At 39.6% G+C, this 25,498-nt stretch overlaps 1 protein-coding gene across 12 annotated transcripts in view; it reads left to right on the top strand.

The window, feature by feature from the left end:
* Positions 1–25,498, top strand: part of Dlg1 (discs large 1) — a 336,847-nt gene that overhangs the window by 209,256 nt on the left and 102,093 nt on the right. For 11 of the 12 annotated variants that reach the window (XM_071699803.1, XM_071699792.1, XM_071699794.1 and 8 more), the window contains one exon: positions 2,595–2,630. The exons of the other annotated variant lie outside the window; for it this stretch is intronic. In XM_071699803.1, the coding sequence (XP_071555904.1) occupies positions 2,595–2,630 (36 nt within the window). The remainder of the gene's footprint in view (positions 1–2,594; positions 2,631–25,498) is intronic. 12 annotated transcript variants of the gene reach the window in all.

Genomic DNA, 25,498 nt, shown 5'->3' with positions numbered 1-25,498 from the left:
GCGAAGCAATATTCTCTTATCGATCCAACGTGATTTTGTTTCCCAACACGCGCATCGATCTTTCTTTCTCTATTTCTCTTATCGCGAGAGTATCCGCCTATCACGCGAAGATAAAACTCCGAACTAACACAATAAGATGATTAATCTCTCCATGTCGATGAGCCCGGTTTCCGTTTTCGTAGGAAGAAACTCGATATTTAAAAAGTGGTTGTTTACAGGACGCGCGATTTCCATAAATTCTCGCGGCGTGTATATCGAACGTGCGTCGTAACAAAACGTTAGTCGAAGTACACGGGGCACGTTTTCAACGTTGCCTCCGTGACGCCTATATTGCTGTCATAAATCTAACAAGGCGGCACGACAATTAACCCCCCGACCGCCGCCTATACTTCCGACCGGCACCGGCTTGACCTCCACATCCGATAAAATAGCCGTCTATACGCTCCCTCGTATTATTTACGCTTATTTAATGAACCGCCGGAATCACCGGAGGCACCGCGCTGCACCGCGCTGCACCGCGCCGCGAAACGTTCCGCGAATTGCCTGTTGAAAACAAACGCGGAAAGTCGATTTGTAAATCCTTCAAATACGTCGCGTCGCGATTTCAGTCTCTCCGTTTGTTGGTTTGTTCGTCTTTCACGAGACTCTCTTGCAGCAGAAACAATAGTTGCGAAATACCAATTTCTTTCCGCGTCACGCCACGTCCACAGGGGATGCTGCGTTATATCTCTTGTATTTCTACGATTATATATATATATATATATATTATTTATGAAAAATGGAAATGGCCCGAATTAAACTCGTTGCTGCATACGATACGCTTGTACGATGCGTGCCGCATATTATATTTCGCGAAATGTACAACTGTAACTAGCCGTAAATATGCATCTACGTGCGTAAATGCATTAAGGGAAACGTATATGAATGGATTGTTTTTGATATTATATTTTTTGCCCGGCTTTCACAGATATTTTAAAATTCCATTGGCACTGTGTAACGTTAAACATAATAATTACCAGATTCACATTCGCATCACAATGTAACCATCGCGTTGCTGCCGGCTAAATCGAAAAGTTAACGCTTGAACCCTACTCAAATCAGGACCCGGACCAGCCGTGTTGGAAAATAGCTCCGTTTCAATCAGCATCCTCAATAAATATTCGTGTTATTATTTAACGGCTGCGAAAATGTGCCGCGTCAGCAATGGAGGAGAGTTTTACGGCGCGATCGAATGTTCGCCGCAATAAAAACGACGTATACGAGCTCCTATGCGCGGAAAATGCCGGAAATATTGTTCATATCGATTTAATAAAACGCCCGCGTTGTGGTGCACGGTGGAAATGACGGTGTTCTGCTTGCGAGGGGCAAAAAGAGAGAATATTCTAGACGAAATTTCCTTCCTCCTGTTATCTCATGATCGAGGATACGATGCGAAAACCGCTACGACCTCCCCGGCTCTTGCCAGGGTTTTCTTCTCTCGCGAAAACAGATTCTTATATTTAATTGACGTTCTCGTGTGTACATCGCGAAACGCATTGCCGCCATGTCGCATGTTTGACGGAAAAACGCCGCGTACCTCGTTGGAGAAAGCAATCGTTTGCGTGCCGTTTTTCCTCTCGATTTTCCATCGGTGTGATCGCGCTGGCGAGCGAGCGAGCGAACCATCGAGTTTCGAGAAATAAATCTTGATGTTGCTGAGATTCGTCGTGGACCAGTGGAGTGGAAAATTGGACTACGTCACCGTGTTTGGCTCATGCCAACATTTCTTACTTTTAATATTCAATAAACAAGGAATTTGTACCCTGTCGCGGGATATTATTTTCGCGCGACTTCCGCCGCGTTCATTTCGCATAGGACTTCCGGAAATCGGTGAATTTCGCCCGACGTTACATCGATAATGTAAATTTTTCCTACAAACTTTTAAGGCTTTTAAATTATTAGTACGTCCCCGCGTCGCAAGAAAAGAAAACTGCATTATATAATTCTGAATAAATAAATAAATATTTATTTTTAAAAAAGTTCAATAAACAAGAGAAGCGTTTTGCAGATATAAACAAAATCCGTATGTTATTTAATCTTTCGAGTTATAGTCCAGTATATGCGCACTAGGTAAAGGTACGATCCAGTTGTCGACCTGTTTATTCATCCCTAAGACAATGGTACAATAACGCCGCGTTAAACACATGCTACCACAACAGATTCGAAATGGTATTACGGCCGGATGTGTCTTCATAATGGCGATAATATGAGCGACTATTATTTGCAAAAGTTGCAGTGTAACGTTACAGGTAACGTTACAGTAGTGAACCACTGTGCATTTCCTATGCATTCGTGAAAAAGCAAAATACATGTTGACGACACGGTAACAAACTCGAACGGGAGCATTCTATTAAGATAAACGTGTAAAACGCGTAATACTCGCTTAAAAAGAACATTAAAATAACCGTTGTGCGATGACAATAATATTATTATGTATTATATGTGTATATTGTATAATAGTATTATAATAATAGTATAAGCGTTGAGCGTTATTGTCTTGCGAGTCCATCGTTAATGGCGTTTCTCTGACTGGACGTTTTTTATTTCTGTTACAGAGTCATGACAGCTGGCAGGGACACGATAGTGACCAGGTGAGCGCTCGATGCTTGGAAAACGCTTGCGAAAGTACAATTTGCATTAACACACACCCGCCTCGCTCTTCCCTGAAGACTTTCCTTTCTGTCGCTTCCTCTCTCGTATATACGCTCCACTCCGCACATTTGGTCCGCTACTTTCGGAAAGGCATGCTGACTCTGTGAGATCCTTTCGCAATTTGCATGTTGATGTGCTAGCTTCGCGTAGAAACGCCACGTTCGTTCGTTCGTTCACCGGGACTCCGTATGTTGTACGAAATTTTCTGGGCAGCGACAGAATCAGTGGAATACAAATTGCACGCTCTTATAATACGGCTCCCTAATCTTCTCCCGTCCTCATCGTGATTTTCGTAAGCCTTTTTGCGACACGCTTGCGATAAATATGTTCATTTTTACCAAAGTTTTTAACGTTAAAAAATCTCGTGTTCCTCAGTGTGTGTTTCGATATTGAGTTAAGAGTGCAGTTTTTTTTCCATGCATTATATTTAGATGAAAGTGCGCATCAAAAGTATGCAGCACTTTTTATTTGTTTTTAAAATAAGATTTAATCGGTTTGTCCGAACTTACATGTGAAGAGCTTCTTTAACTTCGCCAGGAATCTTACAATAGAAAGTAAAAAATGCGAATCTTACTTTTATGTCCGTCATATAGTCATGATTTTATATTTCTCGTTGTCTAAGACCAACAATAAGTAATTAAGATCGAAACAAATAATTTACATTACGAGTAATCGATGTGCGCGAGTAACTAAAACTGGTTCTAGCTAAAGATGTGTGGGGAGGAAAAGCGATTTGCACGGCAACGATGCATGCTGCAGGGCTCTTGTGTCGTCGTCTGGTTACCTACATAGTTATAACGTGCGCGCTATATCGCGCACCGTTATTGAGGACGCAGATGTTTAATGACGTTTATGCCGGCGCGGCGACGAGAGCGGCGTGGCAGTGCGGCTTGCGAAAATATTTGTCGGATTGAGAGAGAGAGAGAGAGAGAGAGAGAGAGAGAGAACGTCACGACCGACGCGCGGTCTGACGATCGATTCTTGATCGCGCCGCGTGCTACCGTCGCAACTGCTGTTGACACTTTCCCGCCCTTGCGGAGTTTCCCCGTACAATGCGCTCGCAGATGGATGCAGATTAATTAATTCCTTATTGCATGCACCGTATCTGACGCGCGATTGCTTGATTAAACGCAATAACGGTCTGCTGAGTTATAAGTACGCGAGAGAATTTAATGTGCAGGGAACGCGCGGGAAAATTGATCACTATCGTGATTTTTCGTCGTATGCAGGCTGGTTGATATATCTTTGTTCAGCTTTCAGCCGGACAGGGAAGGAAGGAAATTAGAAAATATTTTAATAAATATTTTAAATATACACAGAAAAAAAGAAGTGTCAAATCAACACTGATATACTTGTATATGTATATATATATATATATATATATATATATATATATATATATATGCAAGAATATATAATCTTCTTACAAGAATTTCAACTTTTTATTTCAACTTTTTCTTGATTAAACTATATAAAACTTCGTTTAACTGTATAAATGACTTCATTCAAGCAAGTTTTCTTAGTTTAACCGTTAATGCAATATAATCTCATTTCAAGATTATATATTCTTGCGTATATACAAGTATACAAGTGTTGTTTTAACACTTCTTTTTTTTCTGTGTAGTAAATGACAGAGCCCATACTTTGGAACATAAAGGAAGAAAAATCTTCAATTTCTTTTTATATCCTATATTATAGGTTCTATCATTTAATATTAATTTCTTATCGTAATGTAACATAAAAGGCCGTAGATGGGTCGCTGGAGCGTAACAGATGTATCGCGTCTATTGAAGTATCCCCCTGATAATCCAATGTAGTCCGCGAAACACTCTCCGAGAGGAATCTGACAATGAGAGTAGACGAGACACTTAACAATGGCGCGGCGTTGAATGTGATTTAGTGTGGCGTCTAATCGGATCTATCTTGGTGCCTATGCCGTATCTCGTGCTGCTGTTGCTTCTCTCCGACACCGAGGACACTTAGAACGCTATTGCGATTGTCGTACGTCAAATTTGTTGCTTGTTCTCGCAGGGTGCTTTCCACCGCTCCAGTTTCTGGAGCTTTAATAAGCTATTAACAAGTTTGCCATACGGATGCGTGGTGTAGACACACACGACAATTTGCTCCGGGCTGATCTCACAATCAGTTTGAAAGAGCAAAACATCTGTAATGCTGCAATAAAGAGAGTAATGCTAATTTCCTATACGCGATAAGCTTAACGTATAGAGACTTTTAAATATTTAATATAATTATAATAGATCTAATTGTGGAAATTAGATATGCAAGATGAAAAATAAAGAATAATCATTTGAAAGTCGTGTTTCAAATAAAAATATTTCACGCGTTCGCAGCGTCGTGGTTGATCGAAATTTAAAATCGTGAATGCGGTATCACCTCGCAACAAACACGGTACGTAAAATTGTGTCTCGCTTGATAAGTTCTCTTGCTATAGGCACTTTAGTGAGCCCTGTGTTGTTTTTCAATGACCTCTTCGAACCTTTAAGAAGAGAGATAGCACTCCGGCCGCTTTCTTGCTTGGATGTCTACAATACGCATCATCCACCACGTCATCCGTACTCCCTTCGCGAGATTCTATTCTCTCTCCGGAAGCACAAAGCGCATCGCCCAACGTCCTTTGTTGTCGCGCGTCGACTTCATCCCCTTTCGCCTCCCTCCGGTGAATCTCGCTTACACTCTCTCTTTCTCTTTCTCTCTTTCTCTCTTTCTGTGCTCTTAACACATCCTCCCCGTTTTGTGGAAGGTCTCTCAAAGGGCCTGGTCTTTTCTTCCGAGTTCTCTTTGTTTTACCCGCGCGAACGCAGCTTTTTCTCTCGAATACCAATCGCCTTGTCACGGTCTAACTACCACTGGCAAACTCCGAAGCTCATTGCCGGAAAGTCTCGCTGCGGTAGGCAGCGACGATTCAACGATAAACGGAATTTTAGATTTATTTATTTACGCGATTGCGCGAGACGGGACTTTTGTTGACGTAAGCTCCAATTTTGCGGGACATTTCGCGAATTGGTCTTGCTCAATCGGGAAACTACTTTCTTCGCCTTCCTGGTAACATTTCCGCAATACGCTCCTTAAAGTTGGACAGGGTTGCACACCCCTAACACTGGGGACTCCATGGCTTGACGATAATTTTTTCTTCTTTTTATGTTCCTCTTTTGTTTCTTTCTCTCACTTTGTTTCCGTTCTTTTTCATTTTCCTACATTTTTTACGAGAAGCATTTAGGTTACAAAAAGGATCGAGCTCCTCGCTTAAGTTCCTGTTTTCGTTATTTTTTTTTTTTCATTATCAGGACCGTGAGGGATCCTGCCGGGACCATCGGGACCAGGCGGAGTGCACGAATCTCTACAAAAAACAAAAGAGAACGAGACACCGTCCGCAGCACACGTGCTAATTACGACGTCACGCGATCTCTCTGGAAAACCGCGGTGTTCTTGTTTCAAAAAATAAATGGCAAACAAAGCGAGACTCTGCTCCTCTGATATGTTACATCGACATCTCCCTGTTTTTTCTTTTTTAGACAACAGCTTTCTCAAGTGTATTCGATAAAAATTGTGTAAATTGCAGTATACTCTACAATTGACGCTTTATTTTGCAATTGACTTGCTATTAATTGTTCGGCAAATATAATATTCGAGAAATATAGAAATATGCATACATTAATCAGTCAACATATTAATTAGGAGCATAGAAGATGTCTTAACTACATCATTGTTAACTATATCTTCGAATTTTCCTTTCTCTCTTTCCTTCCATTTTTCCACTTATCATCACAATTTTTTCAGATTATATTTTAACATTATGATAGGTATCGTGATTTTTTCTTTTTGGAGGAAACGAGATTTGCGGTCGCTCCTGTAATCTACAATCGCAATTTCACAACAACACATCAACAAGACGAAAGAAAATCGATATACATTGTCGCTTCTGCATTTTCGCCCGCGAAATCGCTCCAAACCGTCTTTAATTATATACAAGACGCATTAATTAAACGTTAGTGTCACTACGTAGGCGAAGGTGTTATTGCATTTCCAGCGTTGCGCGAAACTTCGCGGTATATGAATAATGCATGCGCATCGTCGCTTGTCAAAGTAAACGTCGCGATTTTAGTAGCGTGACGCGCTTTGTCAATTTGTGTAAATATGCGTGTTCTATGATTAATTACGAATTTCGAATCAACTCGCGCCGCACGCCAGCATCACACATTTTGGCTCACGCCTGGTAGAATCGATCGTTGCACTTTTATCGACTGAGCGCATGTGAATGGATCATAGATCCTTACAGGTGTCACCTGCAGCTTTGTTCGACAGCGTTATTCTTCTTTTCATACAACGTGCCGAACTCGATGGATATTAAAGAATAATTTTAAACTGACGATAGAATTTCTTTATAAATCCTGTAAATAGAACGAACTTTGTGGAGTTGTAAACTTAAAAAAAATGTTATAGTAATAAAATATATAAGGAGGAAATATAATAAAACTCATAAAAAGACTCAGGTGCTTTACGGGATACATTGTTAAGTTTAGGATTAAAGAAAGAAAAACATTAAATGCAAAATTTAATACAAAATATTATGTGTTCGAGCCCTTTTATTTAAACTGCAAATTGTAGATAAATATCAGCCAATATTCTCACGCCGTTCCCGCTGTTACCTCGAGCGCGGAGCGCTTCGAATATATTATTTTAACATTGCTGTCAAAAATATTTTCATTATACGGTGCGTTTCATTGTGCTTTTCGTTTTGTTTTTTTTGTACGATCAATTAAAAAAAAAAGCTGAAACGTTCCGAAACCTTGCGAGAGATTTTCGAGGCAATTTCGCGCAGCTGCGATATGAAATTCGGTCAGAGGTCACCGGACACAACCCTTTCACCTTAATTGGCCGGACACAACGCAGCGTCCCGTCCTCAATTTCGTGTCGTCCGCTATATGCGACATGGGCTACTCTCGTTCCTGAATTTCCCGCTGATCAACGAAATTTCCTCCGCGAGGAGATCGGACCTCAAAGGTTCGCTCAAACGATCCTTCCGCAACAACAACATGATAACGTGAACTCGTCTCGATGCAACATACTCTATGATCGACGGCGAGTTCCGCCGTTATATCGGAATGCAAATTGCAATCCGAGTTAAGCACGCCATTGTTCCGCGATACGCCGCCTGTTACATCACACACTCCCCCCCCTCTCTCTGCTAGATTTCGTGTAAATTGGGATATGCCACATTATTAACGTATAGAACCGTATATTGTACGAGGTATATTTAAACTTATTTAAAAAATGATATACTTGAAAAATCTTTGCAACTCATTTTTAATATATTGCCGACATTTTCTGTGTCCTTGGTTTAAATCACTAATATCTCTCTCTTCAATTCGAAGATTGGATAATCATACAACAAAAAAAAAAGATAAAATATGTGACATCTATAATAATTTTTTTATCTTGATTTTTTTATTCTTTTTATCTTATTTCCTTGGCTTTAAATCATTAATACATGTTTTCTACTGGTATATTATTAAAAATAGAATTAAATAATTATAGCAAAAAAAAGAATAATATATGATATGACGTAATCGCGTTTGGATTTTTTATTCATCGCTGTCATGTCCGCGAAAAAAATACGGCACTCGCACGCCTCGGCGGGCTCGCAGAATTTGAATGCCCTGTGACCCTGTAAAAAACTGGTTCCTGCTATTGACGATATACAGGCGACTGTCGACTCGAAACACGAGTCCTATCTGTATTTTTTCCCGAGTCATGGCGATTGATATGATCACGAATCATACCAATCGCGTATTAATGTACTCTTGTTCGCGATAAACAGCCTAAGGGAGTCAATTCTGTAAATTTTGCACGCATTTACCTACGTTCCACTGCAAACACACAGCTCGGCACAGAATTTCGATACGTTTACCGTGTCGAAATCCACCCCACGCCACGGTGCGACAAGTCGAACGCGGATAAAAGCGACCGATATAATAGAGAAAGTGGATTCGCTCAATCGGATAAAAGCTCGCGATAAAAGCTTCGTCCGACCCTGAACCGGTACCGTGCCCTTGCGGTTGTGCAACACGGTATTGCCGCTTGCTTTCGCGCGCGCAAAAGGAAAAAAAAGAGAGGAGAATGAGAGCCGGCTGATAGGAACGGAACGCGGAATTCAGTGTTACGACGATCGCGGGAATTCGTGCATTGAATTTCGCGTGCAAAAAGTCACGATTCGCAGAAGCGCGCAATGCCTGACGAAACCGAAGCGTAAAACCGTCCTGTCGGTCGGTCGTTCGCTCGCTCTCTCACGATCGACCTCGCACGAACCTGAAGTCACGCTCTACGTTTTCAGCATGGTATATAACTCTTTCGACTCTTGTCTCGCGCGTGTACTACACACGACGAGCTAGAATCACCAGGGACGAATAAAGTCGCGCTACTCAAAACCTCTACATTTTTAGGATTATTGTATAAAATTATCTAAGATGGAAAATCTATGTAAAATTTCGTGAAACAGCAACATTGGTTCTAGCTTGCCGGTTGGAGATTGTCAAGGATACATATACCATCGCTTCTTCATGAAAAATTTGTCGAAGGAGTCTCCGTTTCAAAATTAAATTTGAAAAGTAATGGTAGAAGAAATTAAACGCAATGCAAAATAATATTCTATTTGGATGAAACGATAAGCAGTAGAAATGAGGAGCTTTCTGTAGCGAAGCGTCGAGAAATCAATCAATAAAAATGTGAGGGATAGTAGAGATAAAGAGATAAGAGGCGAGAGAGATTAAAAGAATACTTTAACTCATATTTCCAGAGGTACGACCACCCGCGTATTATTTCAAAAAGAAACAAGGGTCTCCATGTAGGTGTTCTGACTCATCCGTCACGCATGTTTCCGCCCACTATTATATCTCTCAATAATCTCGTTTAATAGACCCACTGTCACATAAGAGGTGCAAATATAAGTTATGGATAACTATCGCGTATAAAAATTCTATTTTATTACAGTGCAACAATTTCTCTTTCTGCTCCTGTTTTCCATCTCCAACACTCTCTAATTCGCTTATCTCAGGATTAATAAAGATATTTTATTCAACTGGTCATCTATTAATTATAATCGTCACGACATTTCGACCATGAGTTTTGATCTTTTTCAATCGATAGCTTTGATATCAATATATATAAGCATTTTTTCCTTAAATCACTAAAGAATCTATCTCAGGATTATTTAATTTTTCTACTGTCTAACACAAGAAATTCCGCGGAGCAATTAACTATATATTTAAAGGATTGTACAAGCGGTCGAGCTTGTACAGGAAGCTTCGAGCTTCCAATATATATTTCTTTCCGCGAACAATTCGCGTAAATTTTACACTCGCGGGACGCGGGGCGCCGATGCTCGCGTCGACGGTCTTGCGGTAGGATCACGGTTTCCGCGATCGTGCAGGTTCGCGCGTCTCCGCCGACGTTCGGCGCACACCCGTGCGTGCAGCGCGGAGAGCTTCACGCTTCACGCCGGTGTTCGGTCGGCCGGTGACGTCAGCAGCGAAGAGGCCCGTCCCGCCGCAAGCGGCCGACTTCGAGTACGCGATCGACGAACGAGCGCACCGCCGCGGCCGCGGACGTTCCTCCGCTCCGAAAAAAAACCGCCGTTTCGAGCACGCCCGCGGAGTCGGCAGTCGCGTTCGCGTCGTCGATTTCATCTGGTCGCGGGTGCCGGTGCGAGGATCACGAGTGTGTGTGTGTGTGCGCGCGCGCGCGCGCGTGCTCGGCGGTGACGCGAAACCGCTTGTATTCGCTGCCGCGACTCCGCCACGCCAGTGTCGAAGGTGCCGAGACAGAAACAAAGAGGGAAGGAAAGGCAGCGAGAGAAAGATAGAGGAGAAGGTAGCGCGTCCAACCTAACCTCTACCGACCGGCAGTGATCTCCGAGCGCTCGCGCGTACGCTTGGCGTGGCCGCGTAATCGCCGATCTTCCCTCCTCCGTTTCCCACGCGTCTGGCGAAGTGTAACGCCTTTCGAATCACGCGTCAGAATAACGCGATCGCGCGAGTCACGAAGAGAGACAGATAGAGGAAGGAAGATAAAGGGGAGGACACGCGGCAAAAGGAGGTGCACGGCGGGACAAGGACGCTCGCGTTCTGTTTACGCGCCTCGCGCGACTCCGACAGTTTCGCTCGCGGTTTTACGCGAGCATCGCGTCGCATCGCGTCGCGTCGCGTCGTGTCGTATCGTATCGTGTCATCGTATCGAGCATCGTATCGTATCGTGCCGTGCGAATCATACGGAATCGCCGAAGTATAACGCGCCGGGGACACTAGGTGCAACCTGTTTACAGTGCGCGCGCGCGCGCGCGCGTGTGCGTGTGTATGTGCATCGCTACGTGCACCTGTGTGCGCGGCGTGCTTGCGTGTGTGTGGCCGGTGCGCGCGTGTGCTCGCCGCCGTGGAATGCGAGACTCGCGTGTGCATCAGGGACGGCTTGACGTTCCTCCGCCGTCGTGACGCCGCGTCGTCTCGCGTCGTCGTCGAAAGATCGTCCGAGGAAAGCAGGACTCTCCAGGTAGAACGCGGAAAATCGTCGACGGCTACGCCCGTTCGGATTTACGACTTTACGAAAGACACGCGGAAAATTAGTATTTCCGCATTATTTTTCGTTATTTATATTTATTGTACTTTTCGGAGCGTTAAATTTTAATGCTCCGAAAAAAGATCGTAATGTACGGGGCGGTAGATTTTCCGTCAAAAGTTGATTCAATTCGCTCCGCATATTTCTCGTGGGAACTACATGTTCCTCTTAACCGTCGGCCGACGTGTACAAATTATCGTAAATGCAGCCCCGGCGTGGATTACGTAGACGACGCGTAATGCACGTTGATAATATTCATAATTGTCGCTTGCCGGCGCTTAACGTTCCGTAAAGTTAGCAAATTGGGATGAATTCTATGTAATTTCCTTAGCCTTTCTGTGCTCTGTGTGTGCACTTAGAAAGTTGATTTAATTCGGTGAAATCCCTTTCTCTCGTAGGGCGTGTACTCCATGCAGAGCTACGCTTTTATTTTAAGAGGAAAATGTCATTGTGTTGAGAAAGAGAGAGAGAGAGAGAGGGAAGGGAAAAATGCTAGCTGAAGTTGCATCACGTTACTAACTTAGACAGAAGTGTCTCCTCGCTGCTACTTTATTTATTTTTTAAATTACTTTTTAAATTACTTTGAAAATTGTTACCTCCATTTTCCAGCACAGTTCAGTCTAATTTGCAAGCCGTTTTTACTCGGTATATTTCATTACTGTAAACTCTATTTGTATTTTCCTTCTATCTTTTCGTTCGAAAAATCCATTTTGAGTGATCTAGTAAATTTCAAAAGTGAAATATATTGATTTTGAATTTTAAATTAAATAATTTAAGCTAATTTGATCGTTTTCTATCGCGTTTTTGTGACTGTAAATTTATGTCTAATAAGAACTGACACACGTGACTTTTTGCATTTCTAAATGTGCTTTTATTACATATAAATAAAGGCACAAAATCTCGCACAAAATATAATTCTCAGTAATGTTTAAATCGGTAAGAATTACTGGAATAAAGCTGAACATTTTATATATGAGTTATGAGTGTTATGACAGAAATGATATCACGAAAGTGGCTTCTTACTCCGAGATATGCGAGAAATATTACTGATTTTCTAGGATTACGTACATCGTTTCCTCGGAAATTGATAATTATTAGGAATGACATTTCATACGCAACGATAAGTCATATGTGCCGTAACAATTGTGCGATTCTAATAATAACGCGTGCAATAGTTCCCCCTCCGATCGAACGCCGGAGTCACCTCTCGTGGGAAATACGCGCGCGCGTGGGACGTCCACGTGGAAATGGAGGCCGTGTGAGATCGTGGGGTTTTCCCGGGACGCGCGCGAACGCTATTCGTCGCGACAGTCTGCCGTACGGCGGGCATACGCTCCCTCGTATGTCGGAGTGAGACGGATAGACAACCTGTTTACGATCTCCAGCGCGCGCACGCACCAGCACGCGCGTACGCTGGCACACGGCCGTCATGTACGCGGTGTCCCGAAACCCTTCGAGAAAATCGCGTTCCACGAAAACATGTAATATACGAGCCTCTCCGAAATCGAACTCTGTGAAACAGCAGAAAAAATTGATGGAGTTATGAACTAATTACATACTCTGGTACTAAAATTAATAAATTTGTATGAAATAGAGTTGATCCATTCTTTTGAAAAGCTTATGTATGTGTATGTGTGTGTGTATGTGTGTGTCTATATACATTACCATTCAGAAATTTGGAAGTACTACCTTCTGAAAAACAATGGTGCCAATACTTTTAAAGAAAAACGTTACATATGAGAAACTTTACTGTGTGTTTTAACTATTGAACACAGTATTACTTATTTCTAATCATTTTCCAAGGAAAAATTTTATTTAAAGAATTTTATTGGCGCTACTATTATTTTTCTTAAGAAGGTAGTGCTTCCAAACTTTTGAACGGTAGTGTATACAAAAAAATGCGTATATATACACACATTTTTTTCTTTTATTTATAAATGTTAATTTGTAATTGTTAATTATCTATGAGTACTTACATTTTATGGTATAATAACCCTAAGATAATTGAAACAATCACTGCTAAGATGCGTAGTTGTGATTTCTAGATGTCGTATGCAGTCAGTTTCTTGAGGCAAGAATACTCTCTGAGAACGTAACAAGGAAACACATTGCATAATGCAACATCGCTGCCCTAAAGAATCTAGAGACTGTGATTTATCCGTCGATCGATCGATTGATAATACACGTTACGACGCGCAGTTCCCCGACACTCGGTATGCCGGAAATTTTTCCACTGCAAATCGCACTTCAATTGCATTGCGGACAACGCGGAAACGTGACGCGAAACATGAACATCGCTGCTGTAAAGAGCTAGTTTAAGCAAATAGGTTTCTAGCGCACTTGTCCCTCGCTAACTCGTCGCATCTCATTTTTCTCGTTGCTTGAGTGTCGTGCAGTTATTTTATGTGGACGAAGAATCCATATGTGTCAGTTCTTATTGGACAAAGATTAACAATCGTGAAAACACGACGTTTCAAAAGTCACGTAATTTTATCAATTTTGTATCTCATTTAAAATTTGCTAAATTTCTAAATGATTATTTTTTTCTGAATGACTAATATCGCGTTGTCACCTTTTCGGAAATAATTCACTCGCTTGTTTTGACACTTTATTTTTGTATATCTGATGTTTCATCATTGTTCGAACTCGGATTTTTCTCCGCTGTCGACAGACGCGTCGATGACTATTCGCGGCGCACTTTCACTGATCGATCGCCCCGGGCGTTGCAATTCAGCCGGTCGAATCGAAAGAGAGTACATTCTCTTTAACAAGAGATCGTCCGTTAACCTTTACTCGCGCGCTCCGCGAAAATCGGTCACCTCTCGTTTCCGTTCGAAGACCTCTCTCACGCGCGAGCGCAATGTTTCATCTGCATTTAAACCGTAGTAATTATTGTATAAAATCAACGAAGGATATATATTGAAATAAATGGCTGTCGCGCTAATTTTTAACAGATAGAATCGATTAAGTTTGAAATTAGAATTATCGAATTTATTAAGTTTGATTACCGTTACACTCAAGTTTTCCAAGGTACTCATTCCGCGAAACGCTTTGTCCGATGACGTGCAAGGACGAAACATTGGCTTCGTTTTACTCACGTAACATAATATCGCTCCGTGACAAGCGATAATCGATTTCGCCGTCGAAGAATCGCCGGTTGAGCGTTAGAGTATAGTGAAACAATTTCACGTGTGCTATTCAGATTAATTCTCCGAAGTGGAGCGATCTGTCGTCCCTGAGATTTATCAATTAGGTCACTCGCGGCGGTCGTACAATACGCAGGTGCGTAGGGCGTATTTTTACGCTTGTCGCCCGAGAAAATGCTCAGATATAAATATTCCGTGTGAAAAGTTACATCGCCATCGAAGATTATTTACATAATCTGGTTTTCGTTTATTATGATTCAGTGATAACCATTAATAATTATTTTTCAACGTTAAGCATTAAATTAAAATAAACGATGATGTGCTTGCGTGGCTGAAAGACACGTGAAAATTTTCATCACGTGGATACGTAATCGAATAAAATTCAAAGTTTGAGCAGATGTGCCCCATTTTTCGCATCACAGTCACCGAAATTAGATACGTCGGCTCGTACACCTGCCACCGAGGCAATTAGAACTATAGACGTGAGTCACACGTGAGTCCCTTTATCTCGGCTATCGCCTCTTTTTCGTCGTACAATCCTCGCGATACAATGGAGACTAAAACCCACTTACGGAACGACATTTGACGGAGCTCGGAACCAGAAACACGAGTAGATAGTATCGCGCGTATCGTTTCGTCGTGTTCAAACCATTTCGAAATCGCTGCTCGTGCGAAGGGTCCTCGAATTTTAAAGAATCCAGTAGCATTCTGTAACGTGAAGGGAAATCCACGTGTCCTATTAAACTGGAATAGCAGATAATAGATAACTCAGTGAAAAAACGAGTAGTTATTGTGATGTGAACGATTTAATATTGTAATAAAAATAGAAATAGCAGAATACTTTTTAATAATTTTAAGATATATTTTTGCTTTGTTGTTAAGAAAGCTTCTATAGTTAGCTAATTATTCAATCGAGAAGAGACTTGATGTTTCATTAACAATTCGGCGGATGCAACTTCAGCGAATGAGGAATCTTCTTTTCCTCGTAAACAAAAAAATCAATGTAACTAAACCAAGATTTATGCGCAATCATAAAGATTGCGGGGAATCAAATAGATATAAATTCCGCGTGTCTTTCGCACGCGCGTCCGTGAAACCACAAACATTATCCATTCGACCGTGCGCTCATCTTCTGCTGTGCAGTTTCGTGTCTTTTATGAGAAGAACGAGAAAGATATGATGTGTCTTGATGCGATTTGAGCGACAGGATTAATTGGATTAATAAAACATCGCTCTGAGTGGAACTGCGATAGCACAACAGTAAGATGACTACCAGAAGGAAGAAGAAGTCGCAGATTCTGAAGAAGGTCTCGAGCCTATTCAATCTCGACACGGTGAGTCATTCCACATTGAACCGAACTTTCACATGTCGACAGTGACTTTTCATTAATCAAACAGCAATAATTGCGACTTGTCGAAAATAATTATGTGCCCGAACTGCGTTGATTAATTTGAAACCATTATAACAACATCTCTTTGAGAATATATATCTAAAATTAGATAAAATTAATTTTCGAACCAATTTTCTATTAATAATAAATTAAGGAATTTTAAAGATATTTTATTGATACATAAAATACTCTCTGATAAAATACTCTCATTTAAGATTCCAACAATCTTTGGTTTCTTCGTAGTTAAGTGATATACATCTTTATCACGTATCCAAAATAGTCTGTTGTCTACTGGAATGAAACAAGTAGTAAGCCTTATTCTATAATCGGTTCTTCAACTTAGAACGAGTTTCTAAATATATCATAACCTTGTATTTGCCATTCACGTGTTTCAACTCGGGGATTTTTTCGAAAGAGCCTTCGAGGCACGAGTTACGCATACGAACAGAAGTTGCGTTATACTTAATTGACAATATAGTATTCTTACCAACGTGACCACACATAATTGCATAAGCTTCTCTACAAATTTTATAGAGTGCCCAATTGGCTACTTTAAGATTTTTATATTGACGATTCAAGATTTTTTTTTAATAATGCAAGATTTAACAACAATTCATTATTATACTTATTCTATTCAAGAAGCGTCTTAAAATTAAGATTTGATGAGCTGTTTACGAACTTTATTATTACATCTATATTTTTAACTTAATTTATTTTAATAAATTTAATTTGAGAAATTTTTTGATAATAGAATAATTTATTTATGAATATTAAAAATGCGTGGTTATTGCTTTCATGATATTATAATAGTTACGCATATAGGCGTATAGGCACCTATATAGGCATATAGGCGACGCACAAAAAAAAGAGTATTATCCTCGCATCCACCTTTTTCAATTGTTCAATTTAAAAGAACAATAGCTCGTAAAGCACTCGCATACCAATTATATGCAGTATTGGATACTGAGTTAATTAACGGCAGAAATTGAATTGAATGGCGAGATGACTCTTGGTCTATATGAGTATGGCCTGCTGAATAATTCGCGTCGAGCTAGAACGAGGTGGATTATGAATACTTAAGAGTATCGTGCGGTGTTTTCGTTCTGAGCGGTATAAATTGTCGAATACCGGTGAATTATCGAAACGATGTATATTACCGTAAATTAATCGGACTGACATTTGCATGTATGTTAATATCGTGCAGTATTTCTCTCGGTTATAATACAGAAACAATATTTGCACAAATGTTACGCAGGCATGCATGAATGTTACTGAATTTGCATCGGTTTAACTCTCCTGTTGCTGTTGAAAGTTCTACGAATCACACGCATTTCTTTTTTATTCATATTTATTCTGGAAATGTCAACGTGTTTAGACAGAAAAAGCTTCTATTCTACCAGCCTTATGACGGTTAACGAATAGAAGCCATTTATTACATTTTTTTCTATAACGCGCCGTTGCGACGCGAAACGAAACGTTTCGCGGAAAAGCTTTGCGGATGGTGGAAAAACGGAGAGTAGTAGCACACTAAAAGGAAAAACAGTTCGCAAAAACAGCTGGAGGAGGAGGAGGAGGAGAACACCGTCGCGACGAAGTTGGAAGAGACGCGAGCGAGGAAAATCGCAGAACCATTTTTCTCGCTGGCTTCACGACCGGCTTCATGCGATAAGAGTGCGTCGAATAGCTGCGCGAAAGCAAGGGTGGGAATGAAAGAAAGGAACAGAGGAGCGGAAACAAAGGAAAAAAAAAACTGTGAGACATAAACAAGATCGTAGGAACACCTGTCGACTTTTTCGCCGTGTTAAGGAGTAGCTTTGACGGAAAAGAAGAAACCCACGAAGTCTCTTTATTTAGGATGATCATCAGGATCATCACTAATATAACTATAGCTATTAATAATACTCGCGAATTTACTACCAAATTAAAATACACTTTTGACATTAAAGTAGTCCCGTGTATACATAAAAAAATAAGTAAATGTGTAAATTCAATTTTATTGAATTTTGGTATATTGTGCCTTATAATTAATTCTCTACTTTAGAGGTTTAAATCAATAAATTCACAGATTTGACTTTTCTGATTCTGACAATTATTTCGGATAATAATTATTTTGCTAATCGGACGGTGATATTTTGGATTCCTAATTATCAGCAAGTATGAACATCACCGATAGCTCCAATCATTTGAGCTTCCCAACGTGTACAAAATCGACCGTTCTCCTCGTCTATAAATTTATGTTTCTGCGCGATTTACACAGATTTGTTATACTTAGGAAAAGTCGTGGCACGTTAACCGGCTTTACCGAGCGCTGCGCCGTGTAGTTTACACTGGCACCCGATCTTGACACGGTCCAAGCCGCTTTGAGAATCCTAAGTCAACCCTAAGTCAATGCGAACTCCCCGAGAGTCTCGCAAAACCATCACCGTCAGCCAACAAACGCTCAACGCTGCGTGAGACACGCAGTGTTCGTAAGCCAATATTCACACACAAACGCATACACGTACATGGTGCCGATGTTTGCACGGAGTGACTTCTCGGGACGCTTACGTGACACATCCTTAAGCGGATTGTTCGATTTTTTATCAACCGCCACGCGACTCGCCGTTGTGTCAGATTAAATGATGAATTACAAGCGAAATTGAGCAAGCAAGTCAATAAAGTCCCGCGTGGAACGGAACCTTCACTGATAATGAAAGATTATTTCCACGATACCGATATCACTGAATCTCAAATATCGCTGTAACACGAAGATATAAATATATCTTGTCATTTTTCCTCATGTCTTTGTAAACCCTATTCACCCTTAAGTTAATTCCATCTGCATTTTGTAATTTGCGTAAAGCATTGAGGAAATAATTCCGACGTAGCTCGAAACATTTGATATTTTTTTTGCATCTTTTATTTTCGTAGCACTTATGATATGATTATCATAAACAGTTATGCATCTATATAATTATATGTTTAGACTCTCACGTTGACCTTTCCCTTACTGTTTTACATCAAAGAACTTTTTTCATTCACTCTATTTTATTATCGTCAATATTTTCCTACTATTTATATTTCATGGGAAATATTTTATGGGGAATCTTCGTGATATATCTTCTCTAGTCGAGGCGCGCTATATCTAATGATAGCGCTACCAAGGTTATCACGGTCCAGTTAATTCCACAACGCCCTCCACGCTCGTCCGAGTGTACGTTACGAAACGCGCAGCGAGCGAACAGGTTGCCGTTAATTGACTCGATAGATTGACGACCAATCGAGAGGCAAAGCGGGTCTTCGTCGTCGTCGTCGTCGTTGTCGTTACCGGATACGCTCTCTGCGTTTCCTCTCAAATGCGCGTTATTTCCAGCTCGCGGCCGCACGTCTCACGAGAGCATCGCTTATATAACCCGCAGATGTAACGCGTATGTTCACGAGTGAGCGCGCGGTGTTCGTTGTAATTGGATATCGGTGTACGATGGGAGGGAAACGCGCGATGTATCGCAGAAATCGACAGCGATAGCTGTTGTACCCGTGACGGCTTTGTCGAGCGCACGCGAGATTAGATGAACCAGAGTGTTGTTATGTGCACTATGCCATAATGTAAACAGTGCCTACACAATGCTTCCGAGTTTATCTATTCAGGCCTCGCGCCTTTGAAATAAGTTAAATTTTACGCCACCGATCTTGTTACTTTGCGATAGAAAGGTCTCGTTCATCACGTGTGTTAAGACAAATAATTTTTTTATGAACAAAAGAACAACTCTGCATTTGATGTACCATAAAGCAGGATTCTCAAGAGATCGCGTAAATATTATTAGGGAAAACATTTAAAAATATTTTTTTTCTCATAAGTGATTAGGTAAACAGTTTTTATCTTTATATAAAAATCTACTCCCTATGGTACTTATGCAATTGTAAAATGTTCAACGTATTTACTAATTTTTTTGATAAATTTTTATGGTTTTATAATATACTTTTAAAGACGTTCTCCGGTCCTTATACTAGAGAAAATCGATTTTCTTTAGATTTTCTTGAAACTGTGAATATACGTTAATTTAGGTGTGCTTTATGCGTGGTATAAATTTCAGTACCTCTTCCGGTATAAAAAATAAAGATACTGAGCCTCAAAGTTTCAACTTTTACTAATGAAAAGGTTTTCCAGGCCAAACGGTAAGAGATACGAGGTTGGTCAAAAGGACCAAAGTTGCTCCTCTCGTCGAGTTCTATAAGGAAAAAATGCCAAAATTAAAAAAAAATTAAATTAAAAAATATTTTTTGGTAAAAATTGAAACTTTGAGGCTCAGTATCTCGATTTTTTATACCGGAAGAGGTACTGAAATTTATACCACGCATAAAGCACACCTAAATTAACGTATATTCACAGTTTCAAGAAAATCTAAAGAAAATCGATTTTCTCTAGTATAAGGACCGGAGAACGTCCTTAATAAATAAAATTTTATTCTTTTATTTTTTTTGTAATAAACACTATAAAACTTATAATGAATTATAAATACATTGCAATCTTTGACACATACATTATTACAAAGAGATTATTTATCATTAAAAACAATAAAAACTTGAAAATTACGTCAGACTAAATAATGAATTGTATGTTATTATAACCACAACACTTGAAAAGGGTTGTGTAGCTAAAGAGGTTAGTAATATATTTCATTTGATTAAATTTTAGCTTTAAAAAAATATTTGTTACATTTTGAAAAAATTGGTTACTGTTTAAATTAAATTTTGTAACTTTTATAAAAACAAAACTTTTCTCTACCTCTGCAAACCTAACACCCTCACCATTAAAAAAAGTTCGGATATACGGCACAATTAAGTGCTAATTTATTGCTTTAGTCCCGAATTTTGTGCTCCTATCCATTTGCAGGAACTTAATATCAAAAGTGAGGATGATGCCTTTACGTTAAGCTATAGCATTCCTGAAAACACGTTCAAAATACCGTAAACAAAAAACCGATATGCCATAATTTTTGTGCTAGTTTTGTGCTCTAAAATACTTCAAAGAGAGAGTGAAATATGAATGTACCGTAATTGCATAAAAGCAAACCGTAAAAATAAAAAGTTAATTATATAAGTATAACATTAAACTGTTTCTTCAATCAAATACTCATGATATACTTTATTTTGCAATTTATTACTCACGAAACAACATTAATGCCCGTTTTCACCAACGTCGTTTAACTTGAACCTTAGTTCAATTCACTCTTTGTCTCTAAGGCCCAGTTTCACAAGTGTCGGTTAACTTTTAACCTTAGATTAACTCACTCTTCGTCTCTTTCTAAGGGGGACGTTAGAAGGAGACGAAGAGTGAGTTAATCTAAGATTAAAAGTTAACCGACGTTTGTGGAACTGGACCTAAGGGAGACTGTTAAAAAGAGACAAAGAGTGAATTAAATTAAGGTTCAAGTTAAACGACGTTGGTGAAAAAGGGCATAAAAGTTATGGAAAATACACAAAGATACAAAGCCACAAAGATACAAGAGTAAAGTATATTAAACAAATTTATTATATTTATTATATAGTTATTATATCGACTTTAGCATTAAAATGATCCTAGAATTTAATGCTCTTAAAATATCCCAATTCAGAATTTAGTGCTTGTTGCGTTTAAGTTAACAAAGTTAAGAATGTGGCGTTGCTAGCGTCACGTACAAGAGTAAGATATGTTAATAAGTTAAATAGAGAACAATAAATTCGGGACCAGGATATTTTAATACCAAAATCAATACACAACTAATTTGTTCAATATACTTTACTCTTGTATCTTTGTGGCTGTAATGAAACATTTTTATCGCTCCAATAACGAAATCGATATTTTTATGTGAGATGTTTCTTGACCTCATACTGCTATGGAAAGAAAAATATATTTCAGATTTAGTTGAAAACTCGAAGAGAGCTAATTGGATCGTAATTTAGTTCCAATTGAAACGTAACTGAGAGTTAATTGAAACACAAACGGAGCCTCACAAGTGAGTAAGATGTTACGAAGGTATCTAAAGTACGAAGAAACAGAAAAATTACTCGCGCGTGTTAATAATCGCGCGTGATTGCTATTTTAATTAGATTTCGCCTCGTAGAGACGAAATTTCGTAATCTCCATTTCGCATGGAGATTACGAAATTTTATTTAAAACGGGTATATATATATATAATTACACTATATGATACGTATACCAAGTACGGTAACTACTGATCATCGCTGTTGTCAGAATAAGTGTTCGCCGAACAACTTCCTTCGGATCAAGGGAAACCTTATCCGACAAAGCTTCCCGGTGTGTTGCACGCTCGATGTTAAGTCGCGTAACTCGTGCACCCCCGACATCCCCGTAGTTGGGGATACCCAAACGCCATTGAATGAAGTGTTTCACGGTAGGCTGCCTACACCATACATTTTGTGTCAGACAAGACGCTCTTCCTTTCCCCTCGTTCACATCTCTCGCGACGTCGCAAAATGCACTCGGGACCTTTATCTTTGATCGTCGGAACTTCTCGAGTAGGGAAACTTACGAAGAGTAATCTGCACTTTGATCAGTTTTGTTTCTCTCTTTCCTCTCTTACGATAATATATTTAAGCCTTTATACTCGAATGCGCGGAGAAAAGCTTCTCGTCACTTTGAAAATTATCAATATTATATAGACTATCAGATGTTTTACAGAATCTTATAATATTTATAGGGGTATCGTTATATATATATATTTTTTTTTTCATATCTGCTTATAAACTTTACTATTTTAATCTTGTTATCTAAGGAAGAAACAATTACTCACGCGACTGAGAAGATTAAGATAAAAATTTAGACACAAAAATAAATAACAAAAATTTATTTGTTAGCTAATAATAACAACCCAGACTTGACAGAACGAACATTTTAAGTTTGAACTTTAATGATTATAATGAATTACCTATTTAACTTTACATGAACATCAATCGATTTAAATTTGTCGAAGAATAAGTGATGAAAAAATGAATGAAATATATCTGATACATGTTATTCTGTTATAGCACGTCATACGAATGGAATAAAAAAGAGAATAACAGAATAATAGTTTACTGTTAACGTGAGAAAGCAACGGTGGCTTAATCGATGTCGCGATTAAATCGCAAATAGACGAGTGTTGCGCGTGCAACGTTAATCGCGGTCATTCTGCAGATTATATCGGGCTTGGTCTCATTGTTGTGAGCGAACGACCGCTACACGATCTAGCCGGAAGCTTTAAGTCTGGAATAATAACGCGGATGAAAGAGACCGGCTACACTAAGCTGCCGCACTTGTCGGTGCTTTCGTTCGACATCGGAAGCCCGGCATACGCTCGCCCGTCCATTTTCAGTCTCCAGCGAGCTCCCCGGCCTTAACGCGCGTAATCTAGCCAGAGATATGAACCCATTGCCCGAAAAAATAGCCCCGACAAAAATCTCTGCTCTCCAGGGAGAAGGTTAGACGGATTTTGCAGACGGACTCTTTGAAGCAGGCTCCATTGTTTCTCTCGGGAGAAAAATTACTTCTTTTCGTAGCTCCGGCATCCGTTGAAGAGAGCCTTTAGATAGTTTGACATCTGCAGATTTAACATTCTGCATCAACATGTAGGGTGTATAACGGAAAAATAAATGGTGTCTAAAAATGTTAACATTTTTTAAATTTTCCACATTACATTTATATCAGTAGTATAATTATTAAGCACGAGTAAATGATAAGTTAAAAATGTGATGTTAAAAAATTGTTTAAAAGAAATAATTGAAGAAAAAGGATATCGTTTTATTTTTAACATTTTATAAATTTTATCGGACTAAAACATACAGATTTTTATTTTGATTTCTTTTAGTTTTATAATTTAAGATTTAAGCGAACAGAAAAGAAAATCTTTTTATATAATTTTATCAAAATTTGTCACAAATTTGTAGATACGCCACTAACTTAAGTGTAACATAATACGCGATATAACATGCGAAAATAATTATCCTCAAGACTAAAATGTAAAGTTCGATGCGTGCTTTTATTGGTGACCGTGCATTAACAATCGATACAAGTTTGTAGAAATTGTTGCGAGTTGTTGAAGCTGTGAGGAAGACTGTACTTGTGACACAAGTACCTGCCGCATGAACTAAGCGTCTTGTAGCAGCGGATACCTTGTAGCTCGGTCGATGTTCGGCATGCTCGAAGTTCGCGAACTTCTATACTGCTCGTTGTATCGCGAGGCAAATTCAAACGTATTTCTAACAAGTATTTTCCAAGAGCCCGTCACAGTTTCAACACGGTAGCAGCAGACATTTTAGAGTGTCCACTCCGATCTCTGTATGCAAGGGAATACATGCAAATAAGGGACTGGTTATTTGTATTGTGTCCGCCAGAATATTTCGACTATTTAGGCAAGTTTATCGAAAATGTCTGCAAGATTTTGAGAAAATAATTCAGAAATAGAAAAAGAGAGGGAGAGAATGCTGAATTTTGAATTTGATAAAACTAAATGAAATAATTTTGGCAACAGAATTGACATCGAACAAGAAATCAAAATTATTGCAAAGTAATTCAAAGAATATTCCATATTTATATTAATCTTATAGAAAAGCCTAATTCTATTCATGTTTGAAATCAACTTATTCCAATAAATCCACTAAAATACAATCGTAGGCTAATTTTTCTATATACATTTGATCAATATTAATCGCTAAGAAGGCCGATAAGTTTACAAATATTTTCGCGCGCGCCTTTACATTCAAATCGAACATTCGTCAAATCGTATAGAACAATCTGTGCGAAGATGGTGATCTTGTCAAAGAAAACACACATTGAGCATTTCCCCGGGGTACAATCTGTATCGTGCTATGCATTTGGAGGAGGAAATGGGAGCGCAACTCGCGGACAGGTCATACGCACGAGTATCGAGTATCGATAAGCGAGGCAAATCCGTACGAATGGATCGGTGCGTGGCCACGGCAGGCATTTTCCTTAAATTGAACCAAGCTGAGAAATGGCGGGCGTCCCGCAGCGCGGCCGGGCAGCGAAGGGCGAAGGACTTGCAAGCGACTCGAGGGGAGGACGGTCGACAGCGGACAAATGGATGACCGTTCGTATCCGCGAACGTATTTCACCAGGGACGTATTCCGTTGACCGGACCTGCCCCGCTTCACCCCGAAAGCCAATAGCCGGAACTGGGAGATTCCCGCCTTTTCATGCCATCCTTTAACATTCATTGTTTCAGAGATCCGCTGATAAATTTGTTTCGTAATCGTCGGGCTTGCGCTACTATCGTGAACACAAAATCCGTTTCCATATATTCCGTGCCAAACTCTTAACTCTTTTAATATCGCAGACATTTGCATATGACGGTCTAGATATAGAAAACGATAAATTGTCCTAAAACATATGATGTAATATCAGATTAAGTGTATGGCACAAATACATAACAAATATATAACAAATATTCTGAAACGAATGTTCTATGTTTGTATGTTATATAGTCGAATAATTAGTAAGTTATGTTAGATACTATTCTTTACCGAGCTAGTCTACTAATAAATAGAAAGCTTAAAAAGCATCATCTCTTGCCGGTGAAATTTCATCAGAAATTAAAAAATATCAAATTTCAAGTCTGCAAATTTTATTCGCACCTTTTTCAAACGATATAATACTGCGCATTG

The sequence above is a fragment of the Temnothorax nylanderi genome, unplaced genomic scaffold (genome assembly GCF_030848795.1).
Source record: "Temnothorax nylanderi isolate EJ_2023f unplaced genomic scaffold, tnyl_v1.0 TNYL_tig0019_pilon, whole genome shotgun sequence".
NCBI classification, from domain to species: domain Eukaryota; kingdom Metazoa; phylum Arthropoda; class Insecta; order Hymenoptera; family Formicidae; genus Temnothorax; species Temnothorax nylanderi.
This window is presented reverse-complemented; position numbering and strand designations above follow the sequence as displayed.